Source organism: Egretta garzetta, unplaced genomic scaffold (assembly GCF_000687185.1).
Source record: "Egretta garzetta isolate BGI_Z169 unplaced genomic scaffold, ASM68718v1 scaffold12, whole genome shotgun sequence".
Taxonomy (NCBI): Eukaryota; Metazoa; Chordata; class Aves; order Pelecaniformes; family Ardeidae; genus Egretta; species Egretta garzetta.
In genome coordinates this window covers 968359-983138 of record NW_009258795.1, presented here as the reverse complement: position 1 = coordinate 983138, position 14780 = coordinate 968359, and the positions used below count along the sequence as shown (strand labels likewise).

The 14780-nt window shown below is 35.7% G+C and overlaps 1 protein-coding gene across 1 annotated transcript in view; it reads left to right on the top strand.

The window, feature by feature from the left end:
- Positions 1 to 14780, top strand: part of KIAA0825 (KIAA0825 ortholog) — a 212478-nt gene that overhangs the window by 16468 nt on the left and 181230 nt on the right. Inside the window, exon 3 of the mRNA XM_009649603.2 lies at positions 956 to 1625. Within this exon, the coding sequence (XP_009647898.2) occupies positions 956 to 1625 (670 nt within the window). The remainder of the gene's footprint in view (positions 1 to 955; positions 1626 to 14780) is intronic.

Here is a 14780-nt window from a genome sequence, read left to right as displayed (position 1 = left end):
CTTATTCATGCAAATGATTCGTATCATACATATTAAGAAAAGCTGCATAGCGGTGTTTAAATTTGTGTCATTCTGGGCCAAGTAGGAAGCATTGAGCTGTGACAAGAGGGTCTGCTATTTGCTGAATGGCTTCTGGAACTTGAAGCAGATCTAAGGTCAGAGATCCTGTCCCTGGACCAAGAGGGAGCTCTTCAGGCTCAGATGAAGTAGGGACAGCACATGCATCCAGGTGGTTTCACTTGCTTTGTTAACTGGCTTCCTTCTTACTCAACCCATATAACTGAGAGGTATTCAGAGGTTGCTATATTGTTAATGTACCAGTCTGCATCTTGGTTTGACAGGATACACAGCTTCTTATTCTTCTGCCCTGTGTGCTCTAAGCCTGTTCAATTCTTAACAAGTTTTCAATTTTAGTTCTTTAAGGGGTCCTGGGAAGATTATTTTATCCTTCCAATGGCCTTTTTGGTGGTGGCCTGCTGAGCCAGAACATAGAACTCAACAATGTTTCATTTTATAAATTCCCATCTTGGATTTGTAAGCAAAACCTGTCATTATCTGTGTAAATCTTGAGGAATTTTTCATACTATTTTCTTTCAAAGATGTGTGTGGACCACAACAAATAGGCTGTCAAGGCTTACCTAATGGAATTTCCAAAGCTTTCCTTTGAATTGTGGGTTAGATTTGACTGAGAAAAGGAAGTTGATGATGTAAGAAAGATGGGAAGAGGAATGTGAGTTATTGGAGCAGGTAGACAAGGAGATGGATTGGCGCATAAATCCATGGGAAAACAGGCTTTGTTATGTCTGTTGTTTATATAGCAATTTCTCTGAGTCTGTTATTTGCTGGTAACAGAATTAGCATTGGAAACAGTTGGTACTCTAGCATGAAGCTGTTCATTTTATGAACCAGAATTAACAAAAGATTTCTAAAATACTGTCTGATTTACCTTTGTTAGCAAAGCTTGCTGAAGAATGAGCAAAATCAAGAAGAAATGATACTTCACTTCCTTCTGGATCTCTCTAGTCAGTGTGGTGTCTCGTTTCCCTGTACTCCAAGTGGGATGTCTTTTGAGTTAACGTCTTCCCTTCATGCCATTGAGGATGATTCAACTATGGATGTGAAATCTCTGTGGGATGATGTGAGATTGCATCTTCGACGATTTTTAGTAAATAGACTGCAAAGTCAAGAAGAAACAAGTACTAATGCTTTACAACAACAAATGGAGTTTAAAACTCAGTGCATACAGCAACTTTTGTTTCTTTATCCTGAATCAGAAGTCTTAACGAAGTATCAGAATATGCAGAATAAACTGGTTAGCGATCTTCTACAGAACTGTGTTTTGTCTAGTTGTGGTGAAACAAATTTTGATAAGGTGGTTCATGGTTACCAAAGTTCCGTACCCACATTGTGCACAATGATAAAAGAGGATTTGTATATACTGAGTGGAACTATTGATCCTTCTTCATCGCTGAAGTTTATTAATGAAACTTACCTGGATACCATCACTGAAGAAATGACAGTTCTTCTTGGACGACTTTGTGAGCTGCAGTTCAAAGAAAATGCTCTACATACAGTTAAGGCAAACAAGATTTCAAAGAAGCATAGAGGAACAGTTCATGCTGTGGGTTAGTAGCCTTATTTTATGTTCATTGTAGTTAGATATTATTTTAATTATGCAACTTCTTTTTCAATATACTTGATTATTTCCTATGAAGAGAGAGGCCTGAGTTTATTAATTACATCTTTATGTTTTAACCATATAACTGCAGTTGAATTACAGACTGTATCAGAATTGTGATGAAAAAGATTTAAAGTGAGGAGACTATCTTATGCTTTTGTATACAGAAACGCCATTATAATTCACTGGATAACATTGTCATGTCATAGTCTTTTTTTTCAGTCTAACTTATTCCAGCTGCTGAAATATATAATAGAATAAGAACTATTTAATTCAGACTTAAAAAACTACAAACTCTTCAGTCTTCTACCCTCACTTTTTTTGAATTGTCAGAAGTTTAAAGGAGGTTATAGGATAGTGCACACAATAATGTGACTGTGAAATAGACACAGATTCCTACATCAGGCTGACCCAAAGGATTACTATGCAGATTGTGATTCTAAAAGAAAAAAAAATAATTTAATTTTTCTAGTCTTCTGGAAGTACAGTAAGTTCGAGTTGATGCTACCTGGTAATTTCTTCTTGTTCTAAGGATTTTAAGACGAGAGGAATCTTTTATTGATGTGATATTTTATGTACTTTCTTTTTACAGTTGGTGAGTCTGACATGCTAATTTCCAAAGGGAGGAATTGGAGCTTTAGAAAAAAATTGTGCAGAATGAAAACTTTCATAATATAATTGTATGATTGTATGTAATTGCTTTTTCAGTGCAGAATTTTGAGCACTCCTCTCTGCAAGAGCTGTTTGTTTAAAACATAGCCTTCCATAAAGGTGAAGTAGTTTGCAGGCAGAAAATATTAAAAGTTTAGAAGCATGTGCAAAATACAGAAACAGAAGGTAGATCTTTGGATTGTACAACATACAGAAAGGATAAGTGAGGTGATGATTTGCCAGGTCTACACAGAAGAAAATTATACTCTTGTGAGTTTTAAAATCAACATACATGTTAATGTAAGTCAACTAGAAGAAATACAGAAATAATTTTTAAACAGGAGGAATATGTGGAACATAAGAAAGATAAGGTAAGGGAACAGGCATGCAGACAAATAATGTGGAAGGATGAGAAGTTCAATGTAAAGCTGATATCTTAGTGGGATTGAGTGTTGGTGGGAAAGAAGTAATGTCAGAGTGGTGTTGACTTATGAAATAGATGTATCTTTGAGTTACATGGTGATGTGGGAGTCAGTGAAAGGATTCACTGACAAAAAGAAAATGGTGGGAGACTGAAGTTTGTAACTTAATTTTTCTTTCAATCTCAAAACTGCTCACAAAGATGGGGAAGCTCAGTTACCTCCATTTTACATGTCAGACATGGAGATTGAAGTGACCATAAGGGTGGCTCTCTAAAAATCCCACACGTTAACTGCTTCTGTATTACAAGAAGGAAGAGAACAATCCTTCAGTCTATTATGGTAGTAATTCCTCTGCCTACATTTTCTTTGCCATGAGATGTGTCTTTACATGGTTTTGTGCCAGCACATCTCTCAGGACAAATTTCCAGTGCACAATTCTGTTATATATTCAAAAGAACAGATGAAGATTAAAATATACAAAGTAAATCCTGGAGCCTGCTTACAACTTAAAAAAAAACACCACCACCTCTATATTTCTTAAGTCCCACAGAATATTTTTATTTTGCCTCAAAACGTATTAAAGGCCAGATTTGCAGGCACAGCAGTTGTCCCCTTAGCACCCATAAAATGTGTTTAGAAGTGGTGTTTGTTAGTATCATTTAACCCTCACAATTACTTTCTTCACAGTGGCTGTCATGCTCATGTCTTCATCTCTTCATTGCATAGTATTTCATTTTATTTTTCTTCAAGAGGTTGGTATGGGCGGCAAGCATTGATTTGCCTGCGGTCTCTCTTACTGATTTTCTGCAGAATCAGACTGTTCTGGATTGTCTGTGGCTGTAGAATGGAGACAGCCAAACAATAAAGTAGCAGTAGTGAATTCAGCAGGCTAGACCAAAATAGGGGGCTAGAGTTGTAAAGTTACACAGGATTTTTTTTTTTTTCATTTTGTGGACATGTCATAACCTAATATTTGGCATTATTAATCAACTCAAGCAAAATTTATACTTGTCTCATTACCAAAACAATTATTATTGAATAGTTAATTGCATGTAAGCTCATATGTAAAGAGTCTTCTCTGGAAAGAGATTTCTAAATGTTTGAATATACTACATTTGTACCACACTACGTCAGAAAAAGGCACTTTTCCTTTGGAATTAAAGAATTTACAAGGTAGTTCACACTGAAACAACTATCCTGGAAAAAATTCTACAGAATAGCTATTTGGGGACCTTTATAACGGTAGACAAGTTCTTAGTGTCGAGTGGCTTTTCCTGCTTGGAACTCTTATTAAATTGTGATGCCTTTGCTGCCCTCCTAGAATTGAGAGTGGAAGTCTGTATTTATACACAGGTTAAGTTAAAAGACAGCTTTAACTGGTTGCCTTGACAGTGATACCCAGTTTGCTGAGTATCAAAAAAAAGCTTGTTGGACTGTGGAGGGAAGGGGAGAAAGGGAAGGAGATTTTTTCCTAGCTGAAAGGCAGTCATACCAATGTGTTTCTTATTTTTTGATGCATGTTGCCTCTGCCCTCTGGGAACCACCAAACCAGCACATTTCACAACAGCAAAATAATTTAATCTAGGACATTCAATTGGGACTGTTTTCCCAGAGGTGAAAAAAGGGTTTGTGTTTACTTAGTCCACCCCCAGGGAAATGTGGCATTTGGTTTTGGGTTTGTGTTGGTTTGCTTTTTTTTTTTTTTTCCTATAAGAATTGCTGTAATTGATCCTACTATATAGGAGAGGAAAAAATAAGAGAAAATGAAAAAATCCTAATGCTAGAACCTCAGAAAACTTTATATAGATGACCTACTTCTGTCAGGAAAATATAGGTAGTCTATAATGAGTTTTAACAGAGTTATAAATCTTTTAAAATATTTCATATATAACAATCCATTTGTGAAGTAATGAATTAACATTTTTGCTTTCATACTGTATTAGAACAGTTATTTGTCAAGTACTTTAATGAGATTGTATCCGTTTATCAGGATTGAGGATGAGCATGGTTTGAGGGAGAAGTTGGAAAATGTATGTGAGAAGCAGCAAATTCTTCGGAACTTGGCATCTTTGTTTGCAAAGTCTAGTGGAGGCAGGTGGTTTTATGTTATAACTTGATCCCATTCCCAGTTCACTCAGTGACTCTTTATGACCTTTAATAGTGCAGGATTCAGCCACTGGTATTTGGGCAAGTTATTGTGATAGGTTGTTGTCTAGCATGGGTCATAATTTCTCTGTGTACCCTCAACACATCATCTATGTTTCCCATCTGCTAAAATAATATCCGATGAATGTTTCCCAACCCCCTCCCCCCAAATATTTTTTGATGGAGTTTTGTTAGATGTTGTTTCAGCCTGTCATATTAATCGTATGTCTTTCAAAAGTTTATATAATGTTACAGGATTTAAAAAGTTACTGAAAACTTAATGTATCCGTTAACATACTTAGCATGGAAAGAGTCATGCAGGCAGCTGGTTTTCAGCTTATCTCTTACAATTTTTTATTTCAATTTCCAATGTGGTATTTCTCAGAAATGTGCAGTAAGTCTATTAAATGTGGATTGTACTTCTACCTTTTGAACCTTTTTCGTGTTCCTTTGTTTGCAAAAATGTTAAGCTAATTTAATCGGGCATTAGTAACCTATCTTAATCTGTCATCTCTTTTAGATGAAGAAACAGCTACTCTTACAAGTGATAAGACATCAGCCGAAGAAAGTTAAAAACCATAAAATTATACACATTTTATGTATTAGTGGAAGGTTTTCTTTGGTTTTATTTATATATATTTTTATATAAGCAGAGTGTAAATACATGCGTAGACTAATTAGACAATTTTTTAATTTCCTATGGTTAAAACTAAATGGAGATTAGAGCTTTGAGGGGATATTTTTGTGACATATTCAAATTCATTGGCTTAATATTTTTGTTTAGTCATGAACTTGCCAGAGACCTGTTAATAGGCTCTCAAATCTAATGGCATTTGCCAATAAACCATATTTGTAGTATGTTTGTATAATTAATAACTCTAAAAATCTTAAAAGAAATTTGTTTTTAAAATCTGAGGCAATACACAGTATGTTCGTCAAAATCAGTAGTTGATTATTTTTAAAATATTATTGCAAAGTGGAGGTAACCTGAAGTGATGCAGATTTGACTAAGTACATTTTTAGGTACAAAGTAATTAAATCACCTTCACAGATGTATTTTAATATTTACATTTTACACTTTTACCCCACTATGCCATCCTCTTACATGTCCAGCAGGCTTCCTTTCTCTTTTCTTCTTGCAGAATACGACCAACTTCCATTCTATATTCCAATGCAAACTGTGATTTAAATTATGATATTTTGAATGTATTATCTTTAAATATGTAGGAGTTCCTAAGGAATATATTGTGTTCCTGGAACGCGATGTGAATATGGCACGTATCTAAATTTGAATAGAACGACTCAATATTGTTTAGAGGAGCTGCATTTCTGCAGTGGAGTTGAGAGCAAGAAGAGAAATGGGCTTTGGAGTAACTTGTTGAAATGAAGGCAACTTTGGGACATTAAATGAAAGTACTGGGTAGGGAAAAGCTATTTTGAGGTCACTTATCCTTACATATTCCCAGCAATTTGCTGTCCAGCTAACTTGAAATACAAGTTTTGGGTTTTGCACATTTGACTGAAATTTGATTTCTTCTCTACATCCATGTGCACATGGCTTTATTTCCCCTAGTTTATCATTTCCTCCCTTTGAAATAAAGAACCTTCGTTTCAGACTTGCTTTTATCCTTCCTTTTAATTTCAATTCAGTTGGTTTGTGATCTCTTGATCCAAGATTATTGCCTACAACCAATCTTCTATGTTCTTGGTCTTATCTATTAAAAATAGGCCTAAAATAGCATTGCTGCATGTTGGTTTAGTGACTGTGATGAAAAATACAGTTATTCCTATCTGGGAATAATTAGGACTCAATAACTTTAGCATTATTTATTCTCCCATTTGTATCTGGAAATTAAAGAATCCCAGACTTGTTTTCATGTAATTAATTTTTACATCTTTGCACTTTTTTTTGCAATTTCTGTCCAGATTGCAATCTATAGCGGATGGTTTACAATATTTATGTTGTAGCTGCAATTGCTTTTCCATCATGTTTTCTTATCTGTACTGCATTGTTGAAATATGGCTTTTTAGAAGTATTAGCAGGAAGGGGCAAAGTGTCTCAGTCACTTGGTTTACTACTGTTCTGCCCTAGAAAGTCCTGTTGCATCTTTCTGAAGTGCTGGTAAGGCATGCTAACGTGAGGTAGCCCATGTGGGTTACAGATGATAATAACCAGTATCACATCATGCCTCAGCAGTTCAAGTTCATTATACTGCCCAGATCCTTGCATTAATACAACAAGTTTTTAGTTATATCTTTAATGTGTTGCTAAGAGCCAAATGTTTTAGAAATACAAAATTTTAAAACTTAATTAAGGAGGTTTACTTAAAAGGTTTTCTTTGTTAATTTAAGCTTTAAAATATTTCAAGACCCACTTACCTATTGTAGTGACTTTTAAACGTTATAAAGACTAAAATAATGAAATGATAACAGAAACTGGACCTTCACCCTCCTTGCTTCCTTGTACATCGTTCTTCTCTTTTTTTCGTACTCCACCAGGCCCACGATAACCTGCTCATCCCTTCTGATGGACATGCTGGTTTTATTTCTGTTTCTGCATGACAGCAGTAGCTGATGTGCTTCCATTATATTTCTGCCTGCTTGACATCTCCTTCTCTCTTCTATTTCTGCTCACTCTATCACTCTGCAGTGCCCGGTAACATAGCTTTTATAGGAACAGGGCTTGAGGGGCCTATGTAAAGCAAGAGATGGAGCAGTTGCTGGCAAGAATGGTACCTGTATGCAAACGGGCTTTGCAACTACTGACTCCTTGAGCTGCACTGCGCATGGTGATGTATGGCACAATATTCCCTGTACCTTACGCAGGTGGAGTGAAAAATCCTACCGTTTCCATCCGTGAAAGATGAAAGAGTAACATTTATCAAGTAAAACCATAGCACTTCTCTTATGCATATATAACCTTCACAGAAAACATGAGGACATCAGCAAAAATGACATGGGTACTACGTATGGATTGAGTAAAAATGCAGATGTCATCATTAGACTTTTTTTTATTCTATAAATACCAGAAATTCCTAATTTGGTATTATGAGCCAATCAGTATTGAGATATTCAATAGGTTTAATTGTCACCTATTTAAAATAATGGAGCAAACAGTGTTGGTGGGAATTTATAATAGGAAGTTAAAATTGAAAACCAGTGGACATACAGATATGATGCAGATTTCTGCAGTTGTCTTTGTTCCTTGGGAAGCCTATAAAATGTTGACAGCCAAACCAAGATCCTATTACTCAGGGGAAACAAAATAAATGTCTTTGCATTTAATATAGGAAATAATGTGTTTCATAGCCTCTTTGTCACATATTATTTATTTCTTATCCTTGCAAGTATTGTATTTGATTTCTACTGCACAATTATATTAAATGGAAATATGAGTAGTACTGAGGAGAAAATAAAACCATCTGTTTGAACATACAGAGCTGAAGTTTTAATAAAAAAGAGGAACTCTTTTAAAGGCCATATGAACATAATACCCTAGGACCACAAATGTGTTTCTAGTGGGAGAATGACATTTTCGCAAAGATTACAAAAGCATTAAGCTTGTTACTTTTTAAGCTTCTAGTAGGGGGTAAGATAACAGTATCTAAGTTACTGAAATGTCAATTGAACTGACAGAATTTCAAAGCTGGTAGCATGCCTGAATACCTTCCTTCTTTTTAGAGCAGTTGCTTGAAATTACTTATTAAGCCCATAATATGAAGACTGCCAGTGAAATCTCATTATTGACTCTTTGTCAGGTTGAAAAGATGCCCATTCCAGAATTTTACTATCATGTTGTTTATTTAATAAGATAAGTAAACATTAACTTTACTTTTTTCGTTTATTTATATATTTTTAAACATGAAATTCGTGATGTTCTCTTTGGTTATTTTTTTTTAGCCTGTTGTGTCCTAATGAAGTTCTTTCACTTAATCTTCTCCATCAAGAACTCAAATCTGTTTTCTGAATTCTGTGGAGGTTGAAAGTGGTATAATTCCATTCTTGGTATTTTATTTCTTTTTTGCTTTCAAAATGTCCACAATTAGCAAACACCAACTAATTATCTTCCTTTTTGCTCTTTCAGCACACCTGCGTGTTCTTCCTCAGCATGAAGAGAGCATTTAAGTCACTATGCCCTCTAATTATTGCATTCTCCTCCCAAGTTTAAAAGATGAAAGTGATTTACTTTCCAGTTTGATGCTTTATGAGTGGTCGGAGGTCAATTTGAGATTTATATACTGTAGTATTCTGTTTAATAATAAAAAGTGACAAAATCTGAAAGAGAATTACTAAGGTAGACTCTCTTTTACTTCAGAATATAGGCCTCTATGAAGGAAAGTGTGTAGAACTATGGCAGGTAAGACTTCAAAAATGTCTTTTAAAGAGGCTTCTGCAGTATTGATTGAAGAGAAGGTTGTTACAGGAGTCTTTTCAATATCTGCATCTACCAACATATCATCACAGGTTAATTAGATGGTCCTGGCTGTGATTTTTGTCAAGACAGAGAACCTCTTCTGTCACAAAATGTGTATTTGGAAAGCAAATTTAACTATAAAAGGGCAAAATTATTTTAGTCACAATAGTTTGTTTTGCAAAAAATGTATGTGCTTGAATTGGGATTGAATTGAATTGGGATCCACAATATGGATGTTACATGCTAAGTTAGAACATGAATCTTCTTTTCACTGTGCCTTAGGAATTTTAAAAACCCCTCCATCCTCAATCAAAGGGCTACTGAGTTTTTGAAAAACAAAGCTTTTGGTCATTTTATAATACCTTTCACTATATTTGCTGAGTATAGCAAGGCAATGGAGATATTCCTGTCTGTCTGATCTAGAGAGAATAGGGGTGGTTACAACCCAGTCCAACTTCTTAGTTAGAAATTTAGCCGTTATTGCTCTGGAGATTCGTAGTACCCCTAAACACTGGTGGTTTTCTGGAACTGGATCAGTTGTTGGTCTCAGACTTTCAAGAGGAGCTTCATTGTCCTCAGTAGCTTCATGCACTGATCATCCTCTGGATAAGATCCAAATCTTTGTATGTTAGTACAAGGGATGGTGTACTGACTTGCTGCTGATGTGCTAGGGAAGTCCAGCAATGTCTGTAACACAGCTCCTCTATAAAGAGGTGTTCTAAGAGTGTAGTCTCAGCTCAGGGAGTAGGAACTTACGTGTCTACATCTGTGCCGACGTATGATTAATCCTTCATTTGTAGCACAGAGAATATTCTAGCTTTTCTCCAAAATGTTTGTTAAAAGGTTATGAATTTCCAAACTTCTCTAGAAGTTCCTAAGTGGCAGTGTTTGCCCTTTTTTCCATATGCCTAGACTTATTTCTGGTTTTTATACTCCTTGTAAAAATAATCGTGAGAACTTTGTGGCGAATACACCTAACTAGAGTTCTGAAATACAAAGAGGTAGGAAGCAGAAATACGAGTATTGACTCCAGCTTTATAAGTGATTTTTTGAGTGTTTTCTCTTATTAGAACAAAAGCTGTCACTATCTGCCTCTGTTATATCTTGGAAATTCCAAGGAGCAAGAGAAGCAAAAGTGACAGAGGCACTTTAATCTATTATTTAAGGAAATACATAATATCATGCGTAGACTACACAAAGGAATGATGAACACCTGAGAGAAATTCCTGATTGGTTGAAAGTTCCTAAGAGCCTAATTTTAATAGAGTGGGTCTGATGTAATGAACCAATCTCGAGACACCCAACCATGCCACTGTGAATGTAAATGCAGAGGACAGGAACGAAGCTAGCAGACATATTTATATGTGCAGACATTAAAGAAATTGCAATCAGATTAAAATAAATACGTTAATTACTGTGTTTCCAAATACAAATTACAATTGTCTTTTATCAGCCAAGTGTTTTAAATAGTTTACAGGAAAACATATGCAAGTCCTATCAAAGTTAGAATTCATGAGAAAGTTTGACAGACCTGGCAGTACTTAATTTCTCTTGCAGCAAAGACTGAAGAAGATCAACTTCTTAGAGTTCTTCAGGAACTCCTCTGCTTCAGAATAGGTGCTATCTCCAGTTTACTGCAGATTCTCTCGGGTTTTATGCTTTTATCAGTATATTCTGTGTGTGCGTGTGAAGACTTCAGGGAATGCAATGACTCCCTCAGCCCACGGTGTAGGCAAGAAAATGAAAAAATGAGCGTGGAACCAGTTTCTGTCATTGTAAGGCTAACATACAGTTTCAGTCCTACTGAGAAATATTACAGACAGTGGCATTTTGTGATAGGATAATTGTTACCGTTTTCTGAAGATACTGCTTGCTTGTAGTCACTACTTCAGGAGAAATTGTCAATTGTAGAATAGCACCTAAAAACACCCCATAAATGCCATAAACAACTGCAAAGATCATCTATCTACAAGTTTTCTGACCATTTTAGCTGAAGTTTAAAGAATGTCTGCTATTTCATTATTATGATAATTATCAGAAAATGGTTGGGTAACAGCTGCTAAGTTCCTTAAATAGATGCATCATTAATTAGTTTTAATTCAGAGACTGATTAATTTGTTTACATTTTAATTCTTTAAAATGTCATTGTATGCCAGAAACTGTAGAGTATAATCAGAATGTCTTGTGATTCGTTACAAGATACGTATGGTTTTGAAAATTAAGGAGCAGGCTGAGTCTCTGGTTTAAGAGCAAGCTGAGATAGGTTTTTCTGCAGAAAGTGGTTTTATTAAACATTATTAGAGGGCACTTCATCCTCAGAGCACGTGGGGAGGTCTCTGTAATTTGTTCAACAGAGTTGTAAGGTACCTGTATGCTGTCGAGGAGTCAGATTGGTGAGATGATTTGCTAAAGATTACGACACAAATTTGGTGTCAGAGCATGGTCTTGCTCTACAGCCTGTGTTTCCAGCACTGGTCTGTCCTTTCATCATTTGGTTGGTGAACATGATTTCAAGCAAAGATTTAATTTTGACAGACCTGTACGCGCAACGTAAACAAAGGACTTAAGCATTTGGTAGCAAGCATCTAGCAACCTGATAGGGAATCAACCTTCACAATGAGGTGAAAACTGATCTCATTTGACTGGGAAGACATTATGGAGCAGATTTGATTAAAATTTCATGTATAGCGAATCTCTTTCAAAAGATTAGTGTAGTCTTCACTGAGGTTGTTTAATAGCTGGCAGTGACATATCTCTTTCTATGACAGACACACTCTCTTGATTAAATATATGCAAATTTATACATGCTTACAGTGTTTTTACATAAGTTGAGATCCCTTACTTCACTACATTTGTTTGACACATGCATGGTATGGATGTATAGTATAAGCACTTACAAAAGTCACAAGTTAATGGTGACGTCTAACAAGAAAATGTTTGCTATCCTTAGATCTGTGGCCTTTTTTTTTTTAAAAAAAGGGGCAAAAATAAGCCGACATGCAGTCTGTTTGCATAAGCTGCTTTATCAGATTCTCCTGGCACCCCTGGGTTTCACTGGAACTAACAGGGAGCTGTGAAGCAAGACAGGTGTTCAAAAAACCTTAAACACTCGGATAACAGTTTGCATCCATGTGGTTTCCTTTGCTGCACTGATAGTTCTTTATGGGTCTGTCAGTTTCAATCAGCAGAGAGAACATGTGATCAGTATATCTGATAAACTTGTCAATGCCTTTTTAAAGCAGGATTCCCCAACCTATTCTATTCAACTCTCCTCCCCCCCCTTCCTTTTTTCATCATTTCAAGTAGAATCTTGATAAGACAGAGATACGTCACAGGCAGCTGTGTAGAGCTAGCTCAGGCTACAACTAATTTGTGCAGGAAAAAATTAAATCAGGAGGTAAATTATTTCATGATTGCTCATTCCCAACAGAGTTGGGCATCATTCTGAAGAAAATATCAAATAATTGGTTTCAGGCCATGTCAGACACATGCAATTCCCTTCACTAATGGCTATGTGAGGTAGCACTAGGCCTCAGGGGTCACCAAAGAACTGAAAATAGCTTAGTGCCAGGCACGGCAATAGAGAGACCGAGCACATAGGAAATGAAGTGGCAATAAGTGCAATCTATAGGGGGAATGTGCTTCACTTGGAGTTTAATATATTGGCTTAGAATCTGGCAGTAAGCCATGCAACAATTGTTTACCTTTTTGTCAGCATCTGCATCTGTTCTGTTTTGTAAATGGCACTTAACTTTCAGTCAGTAAATGCTGGAATCAATAACAACTGTTAGGGGATTTCCTTTCTTTTTTTTTTTTTTTCATATTCCATAACAAATGCACGCTACAAACAATGTTTGCCTTAGATTAACAAGGAACAGACATTAACAGGGTCAAAGGGATTTGGTTGGGAACATTTTATAGCTTCTTGGGTTTGCAGTAATTGTATCTGTGTGATTTGAATGTATCTTGTAACCTATCCAAATTAAACTGTTAAAAAAATGCTAGCATGCAGTAATGAAGATGATTTTTTATAATTATCTTAAGTACTGTGTATAGAAAACTGCTGGCACTGTTTGTAATAATTTAGTTCTGTGTAATATTGTGCATTACATCTGCTATGCAGAAATATTAAGTTGCCTCTTACAGTATGAGGAAATTAGTGATTATATCCAGCAATACTAATTATTTAAACCTAGCTGTTACATTAAAAAACATACACCAACATGCAGTTTGAGAAAACTGTGAGCAGATGTCCATAAAAATTGAATATATCATTACTAAATGCAAGTGAAAGAGTAATACAGTTTATATACAGGCTCTGTTTAGGAGATAGTGTGCAGATGAATGCTGTCATAAATGCAAGATTGTTATAATAGTTATAGCATCACTTAAAAGTTAATATCGCTGAGAGCTGAGGAACACATTATTGTTAATGGAATTTATGTATGTAACTCCCTGTGCACTGCTTTGAAAATTTACCCCTTGAAATATCCCTATACACAGTGACTATCAGTAGCTGAGTTTCTGCTGCTTTATTAGGCTATTTCTTTTCAGATTTTAACAAAATGTTAGTTCCATTTATGAAAAGGCTTTATTATTTGTACGCAGGTTGTAGTTAGATTTTAAGTTTAATATTACACTTTTTCGATTTTCTTCCTCATATAGCTTTATTGGATGAAATCCCTGACATGGCTTTCTTGTGTCCCTTGCAGAACAATATTGAAGATCTATCTTATATGAAATTAAGCCTTATAAATGGGGGCAGGGGAATGATATTTAATGTATTGGGAAGGTATTTTATAGTAAAATTTGTAATCACTGAAGAAGATAGTCATCAGGTTGCTTTCCAAGGATTCCATCATGAGTCTCAGAAGCAGTTTAGCCATGTGGCTCTCCACACTGAGTAGTAATGCTAATTAATCTGAGAGCCACGCTGTCGTAGTGTAGCTATTCTTGAACATTCACAGCCAGCTCACCTATGATGCAGGGATTTCTGCACCACACTTTACTGTGTCACATCCCTGGGTGGGCTGGAATGATCAGGATTAGCCATACAATTTTTCGAGATGTTGTGAATGCTGCATTGTTTAAAACATGTAAGGTGCCACACTCATTTAAAAAAAAAAAAAAAAAACAACAAACCACCACAAAAGTTATGTTAGAGTTATGGGATTCATTTATATGCATATTTTCTTATGCCTTTTGAGATTTTAAATGCTTCCAGGCTATAACCAAGGAAATTGGAAACACTTTATTTAATGGTTTCAAGAGCTATGGCTTTGAGGAAAGTACAGCTTTTGAAACTTGCTATAAAATCACAAGTTAGCAGGTGTACACAGGTCATTTCGATCTAGCAGAGGCTTATTTGTCATGCTGCTTCATTTTTAGAGATGAGGGCAAATCTTTTTAAGAAGTAAGATAAAGGCAGGTGTCTTGTCTGAATTTAAGTACTTAGAAGAAGCTCAGGTAC